Source organism: Orycteropus afer, unplaced genomic scaffold, assembly GCF_000298275.1.
Source record: "Orycteropus afer afer isolate SDZICR_OR568_19922 unplaced genomic scaffold, OryAfe1.0 scaffold00099, whole genome shotgun sequence".
In the NCBI taxonomy this organism is placed as follows: domain Eukaryota; kingdom Metazoa; phylum Chordata; class Mammalia; order Tubulidentata; family Orycteropodidae; genus Orycteropus; species Orycteropus afer.
Window position 1 is genome coordinate 7,780,039 of NW_006921686.1, and position 18,461 is coordinate 7,798,499.

Genomic DNA, 18,461 nt, shown 5'->3' on the forward strand with positions numbered 1-18,461 from the left:
CCTTCCCCCGCCCCTTCCCCGCTTCCCCCGCGGCCTTCCGCGCAAACCCGGCCCCCCGCGCAAGAGCCCATTGGCTGTCGCCGCCGCGCGCGGGTCAGGCCCCGCCGCGCCCGCCCCCATTGGCCGCCCCGGGGGAACGTCAGTCATATGCAAATAAGGGCAGGGCGGGGCGGACTCCGGTTGGCCCCAAGCCGGCCGGGGGCGGGACCGCAGAAGGAGGGTGGCAGGGAGGGCGCACTGCAGTAAAGGCACCGAGCCAGGGAGGGCGGTTCGGGGCGCTGCGCTGCGGAGGCCCCCGGGGTTGTGTGTGGTGGTGTGTGTCCAGCCCGCGCGAGGAACACGCTCACGCGCCGCGAGGCTCGACCTGCCTCCGTCTCGCCCGCCTGGGCGCGCACGGCCGGCAGGACAGACAATGGCATTAAGGGTTGGGCGAGCCACCCCTGAACCCTCACGAACTCTCAACAGCAGCACGATCACACACATACTGCTCATAGGCATACGTTGAGCCCTCAGTATCCGCGGGTTCCGCATCCGCGGATTCAAACAACTGCGGATCGAAAACATTGGGGCGGGGGCGAGCGAGCAAGTAAGCGGTCAAAGCAATCCTTCAAAGGCTAAGAGGGAGCTTAAAGTGCTATTTGCAGAGCATAGGCATTGCATTAGGTGTTACAAGTAATCTAGAGATAATTTAAAGTATACGGGAGAGTGTTCATAGGTTATATGCAAATACTACACCGTTTTATACTTGAGCATCTACCGGTTTTGGTATCCTCAGGTCATGGAACAAAACCCCCAGGGATACTGAGGGACCACTGGCCGTTCCTGTCACACACATACCTCATAAACACCCCCACATACACCCAGCAGTCTTACACCTACACTATCACACAGTCACACACTATTCTCACACAGATGCTCACACATGTGTACTACCTCAAACATTGTACACACTCATTCTCACCCAACTCCACCCGCATCTCCTTGTCATACATGCTCCACCAACACATACACTCATCACACATCCATCAGCTCCACATGAATCACCATACACACACACACAAACATAACATATTTCAAAGCAGAATTATGTCACACACATCACAACCACTGCCATTCCCCACCCCACGTCCCACATGCTTCCCACACACATATTCTTCCATCTTTACACACACATACAGCCTTCCTGATACACAGTACCCCCAATCCCCAACACACATTAACTTTCACAGATGAACCACCATACTGATCCCACACACTATAAACTGATCTTCACAGGCCCTAACTACTGCTGTACCCAGATCCATCAGGTATACCGAGCCTCAGGGCAGGCCACTGTCCTTCAGCTACCCAGCCTGACACTCATCAACCACCTGGGATCAGCATCTAGCAGTGCAGGGGGTCACAGAGTGCCACCACAGTTGGCCTACCACAACTCTGCCCAGGGAGTCAACATTCTCCCCTCCCCCTGAAGAGGGCCAAGAGGAAGAAAGGAAACTAACACTTACTCTGGCTGCTATGTGCTAGCTGCATGTGCTCACTGAATCACACAGCCACCTAGGGAGGTAAGTTTCCTTATGCCCATTGTTTAGATGAGAAAATGAGGCTCCCAAGGATTGAACAAACTGTGCAGAATCCTGCAGCCAGGATGTAACAGCCCAGCCCTCCAACCCAAGAGCTCCTTCCACTACTCAGTAACTAACCTCAGGGTGGGCCCAGGCAGGGACTGCCAAACAGAGGCTCAGGAATAAGGTCAGACAATGATACAGAGAGACTGGAAAACTACAGAAAGGTCAGGAACACAAACACAGGCACAGGCAAGGGTCTGGGGACCAGCAGGCAAAGATGCAGAGGCCCTGGATGTGGGTCCCAAGAAGGCACTGAGTACAGGCAGGGGCCTAAGGTAACACCTGGACAGGTAAAGTCAAACAGATTCCGATGGACCAAGACTGGGGCTCCAACACAGGTGGGGTCCAGGCCAGGAGCAGATAACCCCAGCTTGCCTCATCCAGTGATGAAGCCCAGGGCAAGGCTGCGAAAGCAAAAGCCAGGTAACCTGAACCCTGGCAAGGAAAGGGAGGTCTATAGCCCGCTGACCTCCAGAGACTGCAGGGCCAGACTCTTGGCTGTGAGCCTGAGGGGCCACTCTAGGGACTATTAGGTGACTGCCCCCTCCTCCTGATGCAGCCCTAGACTCAGACCCTCCATTACCTCACTGCCCCAGGGACTGCAACGTGAGGCAGAAATCGAGGCAGAAATCAATGTGGCGGCTATCTCCCCACCACTACCCCCCTCCTCTCCCCACCGGTGAGTCACCTACTGGCAAGTTAACCCCTTCCCCACTGCAGTGCAGCCCAGGGACAGAGCTCAGAGGGGCCCCACCCCCAGGTGGCCAACTTCTGTTGGGTGAGAAAAAGAGCCAGGCCTGGCAACCGCAGAAAGAGAGCGCCCCACACATCTGGGAGAGTTACACATCTGGTGGAAGACACAGTGCCCATGGAGGAGGGATGGGAAGAGGCCCCTTTCAGGGCAGGACAGCCAAGTGGGGGCCCTGCCTGGCAGGGAGGGGTGAAAATCCGGGCGGGAAAGGGCCCCCCTGCCCCGGGCGCTGGGCCAGCCCTATACTTAGCTTCCATTGTTTGAGATGGAGGAACCCCAGGTGGGGGTGATTAAGAGTGGAGGGGACAGTCTCTTTCCAGTCATCCCCCACCTGGGGCCTCCACAGTTGGAAAAGGCTCATGGGGTTCCCCAAACCAAGGCCCCACCTCACCTGGGAGGGGGGAAGAGCAGCACCATCTTTCACTCAAGGCAGGTACTGGGCCCAGCTGCAGCAGTGGCCACCTCCAGCACCCTCACCAACTCCACCAAAGGTTTGGCTCAAAACAATCCCCAGTGCACTGCACCACCCCACCCAGGCCTGGGGACAGGGAGCCCAGACAGAGATACTGACAGCCACCCGGGCAGCGCAGGCTGAGACCTGCCCAGAGGCCCAGGGCGTGCAGCCAGGGATGCTGACAGATTGAGGGACAGGCAGACACGCTCTGAACTCAGGGCCCGTTTATTAAGCCCAGGAGGCACCGCTCCCCTGCCACCCGGGCTCCCCACCCGCTCTCTAAGCCCAGGTCCCCGCCCTAGCTCCCCACCCCTGTGTCCCCAGCTCCCCTCACCCGCTTTCCACATACACACCCCCCCACCCACCCAACCCGGGGGGGCGGCGTCGGCGACGGCCAGGGTTGCCTGGGGAACGAGCCCAGGATTGGGCTGGCGCTGCTCGGGAAGGATGGGGGGCTAAAAATAGCGCCAGAGTGAGTCAGTTAGAGTGGGGCTGGGGTAGGCAGGACGACCAGGAGGAAAAGAGGCAGGGGAGAGGTATGGGGGAGGGTCTCTAGAGATAGGGAGAGGGGTGGGATGCGGGCGGCGGGAGCGGGATGTGAGCTTGGAGGTGGGAAGGGGTGAGGGAGGAGGGGTAGAAGAGGGTCGTGCAGGCGCCGGGGCTGCTACGGCGCGCGCTGAGGGAGGCGCCCAGGCCTGGACAGAGGAGGGGGCGCCGCCCTGCACTACCCTCCCGGCGCTCACGAGATTTTCCACTCGCCGCCTGGCCTCTAGCCAGACCCCGGCGGGCCCCACAAAGCCGCTTTGTGCTGGGAGGGCAGGCGGGAGCCCGGCCGGCCTGACACCCACGCGGGCCGCGGCAGAGCGCGGGCCAGCTGGCACCCGGGCAGTCTGCGGGAGGGGCCCCACCCAGCCCCAGGGCGCGGCCGCGCAGGGGTTAATTGAGCAGAAACGGGAGCAAATCTCGGCCAATCGGCAGTCGCCAAGCGCCACGGCGACCAATGGGAAGGTCGAAGGCCCGACCCGGGGACCTACCCCCAGGGGCGCGGGAATCTGCGCCTCTGGGTGCCGGCGGGGCCTGGGTGCGGCCTGCTCAGGGTACTCATCCCGAGCTATAAAACCCTGGTGCACTATGTTTTCCCAACTACTCCACAAGAAGTAAGCTCAGGGGGGCCGTAGGGTTTTGCAGTTAAGAGGTAGCACGATCAGGATATGAATCCAGGTTTGCCTGGCTTCACAGCTTGCCGCCGAAATGTGGGGCGAGAGTCCCTAGCCAGGGCCCCCGTGGGGAGCAGAAACAGGGGACCGGGCGCGGGCGGAGGAGGCGGCGCGGCGGGCTAGGGTCCAGCCGCCTGCGGTGTAGCCGCTGCCGCCGGTGGTAATGGGAGCCAGACGCCGTCGCCGCCGCTAATGCGCCTCCCTCCCGGCCGCTAATGGAGTCATTAATGCTGGGGCGCCGGGGGCGCCGGGCCGCACAAGCCGCCCCCCTTTCCCCGTCGTCCCACTGCGCATACGTGCCCCGCCGCCGCCAGGAGGCAGCGCGACTTCTGGTAGTGCCTGGTAGGGCTGCCAAACAGGGATCTGGGGTCCCTTCCACTAAGTCACCAAGATTCACCCTTCAACCTCACAATCGCCTCCCTCCCGGCAACCAGCCTCTTCATCCCAGCCAGAGCCTTCTTCTTCTCCAGGGAAGTCCCAGAGGAATCTTTCTGACACCTAGATCCAACCTTTTCCCTGGCGTTGTAAACCCTCTCTTGGCTCCCCACCGATCCCTGATTAGAGCCTCAGCTTCTCAGCCTGGCATTCAAGCCTGGCCTGGCTGGGCCCATCCCTTCATGGGAACTTTCAGCCAAGCCTAGGCTCCAGTCTCAGCCAGCCACTCAAAGTTCATGCACCTTCACCCCTGCTGCCCTTTGCTCATGTGGCCACCTCCATCTGGATGGCCCTTCCCTTTCCTTCACTGCCCTGAAATTTACCTACTCACTCCTAACACTTGAGCTCAAATGTCACCTGCAGTGGGAAGCCTTCTTGTACCTCCTCACCAACTCCCCTAAGCCACTGGGCTTTGTCCCCTGTAGCTCCCCTGATCCTACTCTTGCCACTGTTGGCATTCAGGCCTGCCTTCCCCACCCACCTGCTCCAGGATTGCTCAGTCTCAGGCCTGACAATTAGGGGTCTGAAGACAGAGGGATGAGGAGGGAGCTGACTTCCGGTGGTGGAGATGGGGTTTATTATTTGAGACAAAATGGTAATTTTGGTGGGCAGAATCTGGATTTGGGAGTCAGGAAACTCAGGCTCAACCCCTTCGCTCCTTTCTGAAACTCTTTCCCCATCTGCCCAAGAATAGTTTGTGGGTACTGCTTGGCCTCTGAGGCCCTACCCCTTGGGGTGGACTATATTCGGAACTCAGTTAAATGGAGCTGGGACCAAATGTATCTTTTGAAAGCTAGGGGGTGGGTAGGATGACCTGGGTCTGTGCCCTCTAGCAGGTGGGTGGGCACAGGAGCTGCTTTCCTGCCAGTCCCCCAGAGCCGGATCTCCCAGCCTGGCCCATATAGCCCCCGCCTTCCTGCCTGTCTTGACAACAGGTGCTTGGGTGGTAGGAGGGTCTGCAGATGGGTCCTGACTTCACTCAGCAGGGTTTGGGGGCAGTAAACTCAACCCATTGCCATCGAGTCAATTCTGACTCATAGCAAGCCCCACTGAGTTTCTGAGGCGGTAAATCTTTACAGAAGTACATTGCCTCATTTTCCTTCCATGGAGCAGACGGTGGGTTTGAACTGCCAACCTTCTGGTTAGCAGCCAAATAAATGCCTTATCCACTATGCCATCAGAACACCTTTTGGGGACAGTACCAAACCCCCAAAAAACAAACTCACTGCAGTGGAGTTGAATTTGACTCATAGTGACCTCTCCTTGGGTTTCCATGGCGGTATCACTATGTAAGTAGATTGACTAGTCTTCCTTCTGAGGAGTGGCTGGTGGATTTGAACCGCCAGCCTTCTGTTAGCAGTCAAGTGCCTTAGGCACTACGCCACCAGAGCTCCCCTGGGGATAGCAGTGGGCAGTTAATTTGTTAAGGAGCAAGAGGGGTTCCAAGGGCCTGGACAACCTTCCAACATTCTCCAAGGAGGGAGTAGGGGACCTGGTCCTCAACAATTGTCCACTGACTTAAAGGAATTGAGGACCTGAGGTATACTGTGGGGAAGGGGGTTAGATGGGGTCAGTAGGTCTGTATAAAGAGCTGGAGAGACAGGGTCAAGGCTGACCCAGAAACACAGGACCCCAAGACTTGGGGCCAAAGAAGAAAAAGGGTACACTAAAAGCTCAGATAAGCTTGAAGCCTAGGGTAGAACATACCCAGAAAAGTATGGAGAGACAGACAGAGATCCAGAGAGAGACAGACAAGCCCAGAAACAGAGACCTAAAGAGACAGAGAGAGGGACCTGGAGAGACAAACAGACATACAGTGGCCCAAAGAGAGACAAGCAGGCAGAGATACCCAGGGGGAGGCAGGCAGGGAGCTGGGAGCTGCAAGGGAAGCCGTGCCAGGAATGGGGTTGAGACATCTGGCCGCGCGGGCAGGGGCTACAGGCCCTGGGGTGGGTCCCTCTCCTGGGGAGCAGGCGGGAAGAGGCAGAGGGAGGCGGCCACAGCAGCTGGCCGCCTGGCCACAGGCAGAATGTGGGGAATGCTGGCCGCCTGTCCCGGCATGTCCCCCAGCGGAAGCAAATGCCTGGCGGGGGGCAGGAGCAGGCAGGCTGCCCTGGGCCGCCCCCTCACACCTGCTGCCCTCTGAGTGAGGGTCAGGCCCTGGCATAGGCAGGCAGAAGGGGCCAGGACAGTGGCCTCCCTATGCCACCAGGCCTGGTATACCCTACTTGGGTCTCAGAGGAGAAGACCCTGGAAGAGGCTGCCTCCAAGGGTGTAGGGAGGCTCCTGGGAGGAGAAGAGAAGGGCCTCTGGCTGGGAACCTGAATGAAGGGCACCTGGATACTTCGGCAGGGCTGTTGTCAGGGAGGACCTGCCCAGGACAAGCACTGGACAAGTTCTGACGACCAGGCGGCTTCCAGCGAAGGCCCTCCCTTGTCTGAACCTCACTTCTCCCCCTGGACAACAGAGCTAGCGATCCTGATAACTTCACAGCGTCCGCAGGATCTGCTGACAAGGCCGTCAGCCTGGGGCTGGATACATGGTAAATGCCAAATGAAGTATGGTTATTATTATTGTTATCATTATGGTAAGTGTGGTTAAGAGCCTGTGCTCTGAAGCCAGACGGCCTGGGTTCAAATCCAGGCTCCGTCTCTTCCTGGTAGACTGATCACAAGCAAGCCACTGAAATTCTGTGCTGTGGTTACTTTCTCTGCCAAATGGAACTAGTACTCGGACCCACCTCCTGGGGCACAGTAAGGATGGGTCTAATAGGCTGACACTTGGACAGCACTGACTGCACGTGCCAGACATGTGCCTCCTAGGTTCTCAGCAAGTGGGGCTCTTGGGAGTGAGGATCCTGTAGTCTGGAGGTCAGGAGACCTCTTCCAAGGCCCAGGTCTGTCTCTCCCTGCCTAGGCAAGCTTCATCAGGATTCTCCCTCAGGCAGGGCCTCACTTGTCCTCAGCAGAAATGGTGGCAGGAGTCCCCACTGGGCCTTCCCTCTTAAGTCAGCCCTCCTGGCCATGGCAGTGAGGGTCACATAGGCTGATGCTATGAAGGCAATGTCAAGGGTTTTGGGCATGCAGGGGTGGGGACAGAGGGTGACTAGAGTCCCCTGTTTCAGTTACTTCATCTGTCTACAGATAGAAATCCCTTGCTAGGCCCACCTCTGTATAATTCTGCTCTTACGAACTACAGTCACAAGTGTGAAAAATGCTGCAGGGGGCAAAAAACGCACATCGTAACTCACTCAGTATGGAACCATGAGGGACAAGCACAACCCGTGTCCTCCCCTGTCTCTGGGGACAGGTCTGGGCTGGGAGCTTCACGAGGGCAGGGCCCAGCCCACACCACGGCCAGCTCACACCCAATGGACACATCAGTTCCCTTCCTCCCTGGTCTCCCTGCCTCTGGTCTGAGCAACTCAGACCCACCCTCCAGGGTGAAGCCAGAAGGGTTCAGTCTGCTCAAAACCTTCCATGGCTCCCTGTGCTTCCAGGATAAACTTCAAATAGCTTGTAAGGGCCCTATGTGATCTGGCTCTTCACCAACCCAGTCGCACATCCTCACCCTCCCCCACCTTCCAGAACCCTTCACTTTGCAAATTCAACTTCCTTCTAATATCTGTTTCTACCTCAAGGCCTGTGCACACTCTTCCCTCTGCCTGGAAGGTCTTCCCACGTGCCTTGCCTGGCTCACTCCTGCTCACTTTTCAGGTCTGTTAAGGCCCCTGGCATCTCCCCCAGGAAGCCCTCCCCGACTTCCCGGGCTGGACTGGGTACATCCTTTGGGCTCCCACACCTCCTGGGGCTCCCCATCCCAGCTCAGACCACTCTGCTCTGATCATTTGGGACTGTCACTATCTGAGGGACAGGTATATTTCCTCTGGTGAACTGTGGGCCCTGTGAGGCCAGGGCTTGGGCTGTCCTCATCTCCACTCAGCATAGGGCCAAGCTCAGAGGGGGCCCTCGGTCAACAAAGACAGACAAAGATAAATAGGCAGGTAAGAAAAAGATGCTAAGGGAGGGACTGGTGACGGGCCTGTCACTCTGCCTGTGAGTTGCTCCTGTGAGGCCCAGCCTGGCCTGGGCCCCTTGCCCTCCGGCACATTCTCCAGCATGCCACTCTCCCCACCCTGGCCTCATCCCTCCAGCCACACTGGCCATCTGCCTCTTCTCAGGAGCCTGTGGTTGCTCGTCCTGACTTATCCCTCCACTCTCAGTTGCATGCTCCGTCCCAAGGGCAGCCAGACTAGATTTGCACCTTGAGGCATGCCTAGCACACCCTGGTTCCCTTGCACGGCACCAACTATGCCTGTGAGGTTTACTGAGCACAGTGGTGCAAGTCCTGGTCCTACCTCCTCCCAGAAGAGGACCTCCCAGAGCCTCGGCCATCCCACCTGTAACCCAGCACTGTGATAGAAGCGTCAAGAGTCAGACTGCCTGGTGCTGGAAGGCTGGCTCTGTGTTTACTAGCCATGTGACCCTGGACAAGTGTTAGCACCTGTCTGTTAGGATCATTATGAAGATTAAACGAGCTAATATTTGAAAAGGTCTTTGAAGAGGACCAGATAAACTGTGAGGGCCATATTATGGGGTGGGAATGAGGATTTGAAGGAGCCCTGGTGGTGAAATGGTTAAACACTCACTCTAACTTTCAGTTAAAAAGGTCAGTGGTTCGAACCCACTCGCTGCTCTGCAGAAGAAAGATGCGGCAATCTGCTTCAGTAAAGATCACAGCCTTGGAGACCCTGTAGGGTGGTTCTGTTCTGTCCTGTAGGGTCACTATAAGCTGGAATTGACCCGATGTCAATGGGTTAGGTTTGGGGTGGTGAGGATTTGGCAAGAAACTCACATGCCATACTTCTCACAGTGACGCCCACCCACCGCTGCACGCAGGGAGCTGTCCTGATTAGCAGTCTCTGCCGCCAACAGCTCTGCAAGGCTGCGTGAAGTCCAGTGATGGCCTTGAGGGCAGAGACTGCACTCCCCAGCAGGAGGCCACTGAAAACCTCACGCTAGGCCTTCAAGTCTCATACCCGATCCCCTACCTGCCACATCAATGCTCAAGGCACCATCTGAGCAGAGAGGAGGCCAGCCGCCCCCTTGCACCCATCCTGAGGTGGGGAGCTCATTGATCGACTCTGTTCAAGGGAGCCTTTGCCAGCCCATCCACCGCCATCTCTTACCTGTCCCTGGTCGGCCCATGATGACTTCCTTCTTGGGGGCAGGATGGCTGGTGTAGCTGCTGGGCACCAGGACAGGCAACAGGGCAGCGGGTGAGGGGTGGAAGGCCACAGGCTGGAAGGGCGAAGAAGCCAGGCCAAAGGTGGGCATCGGCTGGGCCACGGCCGTTGGCGCAGCTGGAGACACGGTGATGGGTACGGGGGCCGGCAGAGGTGGGGGCAGGCCAGGTTTCCCACTGGCCGCCCCAGCAGGCGCTGGGGTCTCAGTCTCTCGGCACCCCCGCCCAGGTCCCCCAACCCGGGCCTCACTGGCAATGCCTGACTCCCCAGGGAACTTGGAGGGCAGCGGTACGTCAGGGTTGCGGACAATGACAGGCGAGTCCCGCTGCACGGCAGGCACCCTGCGCACGGAGGGCCCTGGATCCGAGGTCAGGCCGGCGGGTGGGGGCAGTAGCAGCAATGGTGAGGGCTGGCGAGAGCGGGAGAAGGGCACGGCAGGTGACACAGCCCGGAAGCCGGCCGGTGTGGAGGGCGTAGGGGTGTGGGACACCGAGTCAACACCAGAGTCTAGGCTGTCACTCTTGGGGAAGTCCGGGGCGGCTCCTGCACCCGCTGTGCCAGGGGCCCCCAGCGCTCCTGGGTGGGGCAGCAGCTCTGTCTTCCGCCGCCCAGGGCTGATGGGCACAGTGAAGGTCAGGTTGGTCTGGAAGGTGGGCAGGATGCCAGAGGAATGGCGCTCCCGTGGGGTAGGTGGCGGCGGATGGGGGCCCAGGTCCGGTGGCGTCAACACGCCAGCCTTAGGGGTGCTGGCACTCAGGTGGCGACTGCGAACGGCGGTGCGCTGGATGACGGGGGAGGCGTTGATGGGGCTGAAGTTGGCGGGGCGGAAGCCAAAGAGCGGCGAGGGTGAGGGTGATGGGGCGGGTGAGAAGGGTGACTGTGTCGAGACCGGGGAGAAGGAGGGTGTGCCCGAGCGCGAGCTGCCCAAGGACACCAGCATCACGGCCGCCTCGCACTCATCGAACTCGAAGCGGGACAGGTCAGCCGGGGCCACCAGGCGTGGGCGTGAGTCTCCCCGGGCTGCCACGCTGCTGGCCTCACTATCTCGCGACGTCTCATCACCCCAATCGAACTCGGTGCTGCCCTCCCGGGCTGCCACGCCGGCCGGCCGCCCAACCCCACCTGGCCCACTGTCTGCCAGGCCTTCCATCTCCTTGGTTCGCATGGACAGGTGGCGCGAACAGTAGCCCCGCCGCTGTGACTCCTTCATGCAGCCGTCTCGCGAGCACAGCCTGCGCCACTGCTTGCCGTTGAACTTCTTGCGGATTCCGTTGGGCGTGCAGACCACGTCGCCCTTCTTGTATTTCTGCTGGGCGGCCGTCAATGGCGTGCGAGCGCGGGCAGCTGGCGCAGCCCCCTTCTCTAGGGAGGCCACACTGCTGCTCCGACTGCCGCCCTGGCTCCCCTCCTGGCAGGGCGAGGGCTGTTCCCCAGGGCGGCCTGGGCCCACAAAGGCTGGAGACTTGGGGGGTGGCGAGAGGAGCTGGGGCGGAGGCAGTGGGAGCAAGGCTGGGGTGCCCAGGGCTGGCGGGTGCTTCTCTTCGCCCTCCTCACAAGCCCCCAGGTTGCCACCAAAGCTGATCTTGGACACCTCGGCATCCTCAGGCTGCTTGGCGTCCAGGGTAGCAGGGCAAGGTGGCAGGGTGGCCCCGGGCTCAGTCTGCTCTTCCTCGGGCCCTGTGGGGGGCTTCCTCAGCAGGGCCTCAGGTTCCCAGGGGGGCCGCAGCAGGCGCAGGCTGGAGCGGGCCACCCACACAGCCTCCTCAGGCTCGCAATGTGGGGGCTGTGGAAGGGTAGGTGGAGGGCCCAGCTGGGAGGTGGGGCCAGGGCTAAGGCGGACCTTGTAGGCAGCTGGCTTGGTGGCTACTTCTACTACCACCCCTTCACGGTAGGCAGCCACGCCGGGCTCCACACAGGTACAAACAGCTGTGCCCACGGCCAGCGCACCTGGTGGTGGTGTAGCATCCAGAACCACATCCACGGCACCGCCAGGCACCCCCTCGAAGAAAGTCAGGGCCCGGTCCCCAGGGAACTGCACACCCAGGTCCTGGCTTCGGCGCACCTGGCGCACCACCGCTGGCAGGAAGAGGCCATCACCACGCCGAGCCAGGACGCGCTGCGACCTCAGCTGCCGCAGGTCATAGCTGCCACTAGTGGCACCGGGGGGCCAGGGCCCAGGCCCACAGACCTCGGCTGGCTCATCCTCCAGGTCGGCCGAGTGCTCGCTGGCTGTGTCGGTAGAGGAGGAGCGAGTGGAGGCGGGTGGCCGTGGAGGCAGACCCAGGGTGCTAGCCTCCTCAGGTGTCCGCGCCCGCTCGTCCGGTGCCCCAGCTGCCGCGCCACTGCCAGCCCCATGCTCCTCCACATACTTCTTCTTGGGCGCCCGTGACTTGAACGTGGCCGTCTTCCGGCTAAGTGAGGGCTCCCAGCGGCCTGCCTCTCCCTCCCCCTTGGGGTCCTCGGCTGAGCCAGGGGTTGGGTCATCAGGGTGCAGCTCTGGGGGTGGCCCCTCTGCCCCAGGGCCCCTCTCAGCTGCCTCCTCTTCCTCGCCCTCCTCAGCCTCTTGTGGCCCCAGCTGCTGCTGCTGCTGCTGCGTCTCCTCCTCCTCTTCCTCTGGCTTGTCGCCCTCCCCAGTCCCTCGCCGCCTCAGGGCCTTGGCCCTGGTGGCTGGTGGGGACTTGCCACCGCTGCTGCCAGGACCTGGGAGGCCACTGCATGCCTTCTTCATTGGCTTCATCTTTTGGCCACACCTTCAGACACCTGTAAGGTGGGGAGGGGGGCAGACAGGGGTCATTGGCAGCAACTCAGAAACCCCCAGCCCTAGTGGTCCCCAAGACTTCCTGCTTGCTGAGGCCACTGCTTCAACTCCATGGTCCCCCAGGTTTCCTCTCTGGCCACCCTTAACTCAAGTGGGCCCCCTGGCCAGCACCTAGACACAGACTGGCACCCATGTCCCCGAAGCACAGACACTCGGGCTCCACAGGCAACACTCACAGCCACCTGCTTCCTCTGCAGAGGATATGCCAGGTGCATGCACACACACTGCAACGGCCTCACAGGGACACAGTTCACACCTATGGAGCACGCAGTTCGTGCCAGGCTCTCTGCTAAAACCGGCCTTTCTGGACCCATGTTAGCCTCCTAACAGCCATTAAGAGGTAACCAGCACTATTAGCCCCATTTTAACTTAAGGAAACCAAAGCCCGGGGAGATTAGCAGCTCCTCTTGTCTGGGATCATCTGGCTGCAAACAGCAGAGCTGGGATCTGAACCCAGGCAATATGGCCTCAGAGTCTGTGCTCCTAACCATTACGGTGTGCCGCCTGTCACATGATCCAGAGGCCCACGTACTCACACTGTCACTGTCCAGAGGGCACTCACACTCGAACACACACACACACATGCACACACGCACATGTACACAGACACAGAAAGGGAGGTGACCGGCTATGATGTGAGCTCCTCCCCCACCCCCACCCCTCTGGGCAGCCTGGCATGGCCAGGCATCATGGGAAGGAGTGGGCAGCTGAGAGTCCCCAGGGACGGCTGCCCACTCCGCTCTGCACCCCGGGCCTGCCAGGTACAGCCATCTCCCCAGATCCTGGCAGGGAGCAGGCAGTGGTACGTCTGGGACAAGAGCATGTACCTAGCGCTGCTACGGGGCCGTGCAGGAGCACACACACACACGCAAACACACACACGGGGCGCACATGCTTCACCACACACTGAACCACAGAGCTATACCCCAGGGTTTCACTGTCCCACTGGATGGGAGCCTGCCCCTCCCCCCCAGCACCCAGTGTGATACCCGTGAGCCCAGCCCCCACTTCTGGCCTGCATGCATCCCCGCCCTGGCTGGGCTGGCTCTGGCAGGGTGGCTGAGCTGGTTGCCTGCCCCCTCCGGCCCCCAAATATGCCCTCCGACTCCAGGTAGGGGTAAGTAAGAGAAGGTCAAAGAAAGCAGGACAAGCCAGCAGGCCAACCTCACCCACTTCCTGAACCGTCATTACTGCCCGCCCCCTTTCAAGCTGCCCTTAGAAAAGAAAAGGGAAAAAAACTTTACTCTGAAGTCACTGACAGCCCAAGAGGCCAAAAGGGGGCCTCTGGGAGTGTCGGGGGACTTGGGACCACTGGCCAAACACAATCGGAGATACCCCTGACACAGTCTTGAGGCTGCCCTGGGGACATCTGACCTCCCACTCTACCTCTTGGGGCCTACTCCTGTGCAGGCCTGTCCCTCCCCTGGGCCAATGCTGGGGTCCTCGCAGGCAGAGCCTGGAAGGCCTGGGCCTCCCTGCACTGGGGCTGGCACCCAGGTGCCCAAGACTTGGGCAGATGCCACCACCTTCTCCCCACTGACTTGCTGGGCCACCCTCCTGGGGACTGAGATCTGGTCCTAGTCCTGCCCATTCCCAAACACAAACCCCACATACCCCACCCAGGGCCTACAACTACACTGCCTGGTACCCCTGGACCCTGCTGCCAGGCCCAACCTCTTTACCCCACAAGCCAAGCCTTTTCCTTTCCTCTGGGGTCCCTGTTCCCTTCCTGTTCACTCCTCCCTGGGGAACTCCTAGGACTCTGGGGACCCTCACCTCCCCTACACTCAGAGCAGTGACTCCCTAAGCCCTGGCCACCCAGGCTCTGGCTCTGCTGGGTCTTGTGCCCTCTGCTCCCATCAGCCTACCTGGCACCAGCTTCTCTGCCACTCTCTCTCCCATCCTGTCACCACCTCTACCTCTCTCCTCACAGGCCCTAGACCCCTTCCTCTGTCACCCCTCCTCACCTTCTTCTGTCTCTGTCACCTCTTCCTCCCAGTCACTCTCCTGTCAGCCATCTCCGGACTTGTCACCCACTCTCCCCATCACATCATTTCTCCTTGTCACCCCCTCCAACTCTGTCCCCTCCCTCTCCCTGTCACCCTGATCTAGTCCTGTCACCCCTCCATTCCTGTTACCCGTTCTCTGCCCACCGCAGCCTCTGCCAGTCACCCCTTTTCTGTCACCCCCTTCCTCACCACTTCCTCTACTCTGTCCCCCGTTCCCACCATTCCGCCCACCCCTTTCCCCCTGTACCCCCTCCCCGTCCCTGCCACCTGTCCCCTCCCGGCCCCCAGCCCCCCGAAACCCCTTGCCCATGTCAGCCCTGGCCCCGCCCCTCACCTCAAGCTCGGCGGGGTTTCGGGGCGGGGGGCCGTGGCCCCGGCTCGGTCCGGTCCGGTCCCTCCCCGCCCCCCCTCCGGCTCTCCCTCTCGATTCTCCCTTTTTTTTTTACTCCAACACACAAAATGGTGAATGGACCTGCAACAGCTGGAGCAGCCAGCCAATCAGCGGCCACAACCCCGCTGACCGGCGCTAGCCTAGACCAATAGATATTCTCAGCCTAGTAGGCTCCGCCCCTCAAAGAAGAGCGACGTCCGCTTCGGTCAATAGCGCCCACCCGGCAGCGCTAGGGGGAGGGGCTAAGTCCAAGACCTCCCTCCCTCCGGGAGCGACACCAACCTGAGCCTACGACCGCCTGATCTGCCTAGGACCCTGCCCTACAACAAGTGATGAACACCAGCCTTGATCAATTGCAAACCATCTTAGGGCCGAGTGACGAATACAGTACCCAATCGCCCTACAGCCTATGCCGGAACCCAGCCCCAGTGAAGGACAGTAGCCAATGAAATGCAAGAAGGCGGGACTAAAGGAGTAGATATCCAATGAGAGCGCTGTGAAGGCGTGGCCCGAGCGTTTGTTGACCGGCTAGTCGCAATTCCTGCTGGGAATAGAAGTCTTCTTACGGCGCTGGCCCATAGTCGGTAATACAAGGTAGACTACAACTCCCATATGACAGAGTGCCTGGATCGCCAAAGAACCCGGGCGAGGAGAAAAAGTCGGAAAGGGCAGTTCCCCGAGAGTCTCACTGGACACCAGCAGCATCTGAGACCCAGGGCCCCGACTCACCCGAACTCCCGGCTCTGGCGTCGCCAGTAGCTCCTCTCAGCGGCGGCGGTAGCAGCACGAGGAGGAGGTTCAAGGAACAGCCAACCGCCACCCGCGAGCCCCGCAACCAATCAGCAGCTGCCGGGGCGGTGCAATGACCTCACTGGGTTCTACTCTCTTACCCCTCCCCCACGTGGTTGTTGCTGCCGGTAGCCGGGAGTAGGGAAGTTTGGGTTGGGAGGGGGAGGGGAAGAAAAACGAGTGATGTCACCTTCCCTCAGCTTGATTGGCTGTCGGGTGGCCGGAACTCCGACCAATCAACAGCCTCGGAAAGTCTGGCGCGGCCCCGCAGAAAGCTCTGTTGCCACCGGGAGGGGAGAGCGGACGCGCGTGTGGGGTGGCGCGCGCAGCAGGGTAGGCAATGCGCGTGGCCTGAAGTTTGGGGGCCCTGGGGACAAAGTCACCTCTTCCAAGACTTTGACGTTTAGGGCAGCGCCCTTTTCTGATAGGCCACTAGCCATGAGGGAGGTGTGAGATGGGGAAGGGAAGGGCCACTTGGGGTTTCACACTGCATTCCCTGGATAGCTACATTTTGTGGGTGCCACCTGGCAGGAGGAATATCTTTCAAGGTCTCCTTTGGGCCTCCCTTCCCAAGAAGAGGGATAGGCCCTGTCAACAGTAGATCCCTGCTGCCCAGATGTGCGGTTGCACCAGGTGTGAATCTGTCTACACTGCATCCACTGTCTTCACACTGGATTTTTCCGGGACAGAGAGTAATGGGGAGGGTTACGCTTTGACAGGCAAAGGAGGTTCCTACTGCCTGATGGATTCCCAGTATCCACATGAGATTCACACCCGTTGTAAGGAACATACACCCAGCCTGTTGAAAATCCACATAACATTCACACTAAGCATGCCCATGACATTCACACATAACAGGAAGCCCAGAGAAGTCATGGTATATGGCTAGTTCACACCTGGCATGGAAGAAACAGGAGTTGTCCAATGGGGTTCACTGAGTATGAAGATCCCACTGTCCACAGAGGATTTGCCTTGAAAATGGGGGGAATTTTACTATCTCTAGGGAGTTCACACTCTAAAGGAATCTATTATTTACACTATCTTACACTAACATAATCTTATTATATTTTAATTGCATATTAAAAAGAGTTCACATATCGCTATGGGAGGATGTGTTGCAAATTTTACAGTTTATAAAGTGCACATTGGGCAGATGCTGAGGCAGGAAAATTCACACCTATTAAGAGTGTTCATATTGCCCCCTTTAGGCAGCACCTTGGAGTGATTCCTACTGACACAGAAGGGGTTCTCAAAGCCCCACAAAGTTCCCCGTGTATGGAGACGGTCACTGTCTAAGTTCACTTCGTGGGTGCGAAGGAGATTACACTGTGTTGGAGAGGTTCATGAGGGGCAGGAGTTCACGTTGCCCATAGGTGCTTATGAGGTGCTTGGGGAAGATTTCCGTTGGCCAGGTGGGGTTTTGCGTTCCACAGTCAGTTCACGTCAGGGTTGAGGGAGGATTAGATAGTGAGGTGGTCTGTACGCTCCTCAAAGGAACCCACCCGGCCTGGGGAGCATTCTGCTGTAGTGAAAGGGGTGTTTGTGGTCAAGGCAGGATTGCCTCTGGCAATGATGTACTTAAAGGAGCCCTAGTGGCACAGTGGTTAAAATGCTCAGCTGAGAACCAAAAAGTTGGCAGTTCCCACCCACCAGACACTACCTGGGAGAAAAATGTGGCAGTTCCATAAAAATTTACAGCCTTGGAAACCCTGTGGGGTAGTTCTACTCTGTCCTCTAGGGGCGCTGTGATTCGGAATCCACTGGACAGCAGTGGGTTTGTTTTGGGCTTTGCTTCTGTAAAGATTGACAGCCTTGGAAACGATATAGAACAGTTCTACTGTGTCCCATAGGGTCCATTATGAGTCAAGGAATCCTGTGACTTACACCTCACCTGAAGATCTGTCTGTGGCAGTTCACATTGTCCAAGGCCTATTTCCCTGGTCATAGAGGAAAGGTTACACCCTCCACGGCACAGATTACAATGCACACAGGCAGCTGTACGTGGGCCCTGGGAGAATCACATAAAATATAGTTAACAAGGTTAGTTCATTGAAATTACACTGTTATGTGGAGTAGGGGGTGATGTTGGAAAAGGCAAGATAGCACAGGCTTAGCCAGGCTCCCTAAGATCAAATCCCAGCTCAGCTTTCTCCCAGCTATATGACCTTGGGCAAATAATTGAACTATTCTGTGCCTTGGTTTCCACCACTGTAAAAAGGGCATGATCAAAGGACCCCACTGCACTGGTTTGTTAGGAGGATGAAATGAGTTAACATGTGCAAAACATTTAGGACAGTGTCTGGAGCCGAGTATGTCTTCAAACATGTTAGCTATTGTTGCACATAGCTAGTATCCAGGAGTTTCTCACTCTCTAAAGTTTGTGCTGTGAGACTCATATTGGTAACTTCATCCATGGGCTTATACCTTGTGCTGTGCTCGTGGTGGTGGGAAGTACTTTGCGAAGAATTGCAGGGCTCAGCATACGTGTATGGGGGGGCATTTATCAACTCCTCGGGAGGCATTATGGTCTAGTGCTGGAGTGCAGATGAGGTCCCAGGTATGATGCTTTCTATCTGTGTGACCTTGAACCTATAAACTGTTTCGTCTTGCTCTCCTCATCTGGGGAGCTCTGGTAGCATAGTGGCTAAGACACTTGCCTGCTAACCAGACGGCTGGCGGTTCAAACCCACCAGCCACTCCTCGGAAGGAAGGTTGGGCAATCCTACT

General features: G+C 58.7%; 1 protein-coding gene across 1 annotated transcript in view; it reads right to left on the reverse strand.

The window, feature by feature from the left end:
• CIC (capicua transcriptional repressor) overlaps positions 1-12,464 on the reverse strand; it is a 23,541-nt gene extending 11,077 nt beyond the window's left edge. The window contains exon 1 of the mRNA XM_042781224.1: positions 9,671-12,464. Coding sequence (XP_042637158.1) covers positions 9,671-12,464 — 2,794 coding nt within the window. The remainder of the gene's footprint in view (positions 1-9,670) is intronic.
• Between the last annotated feature and the right edge of the window lie 5,997 nt (positions 12,465-18,461).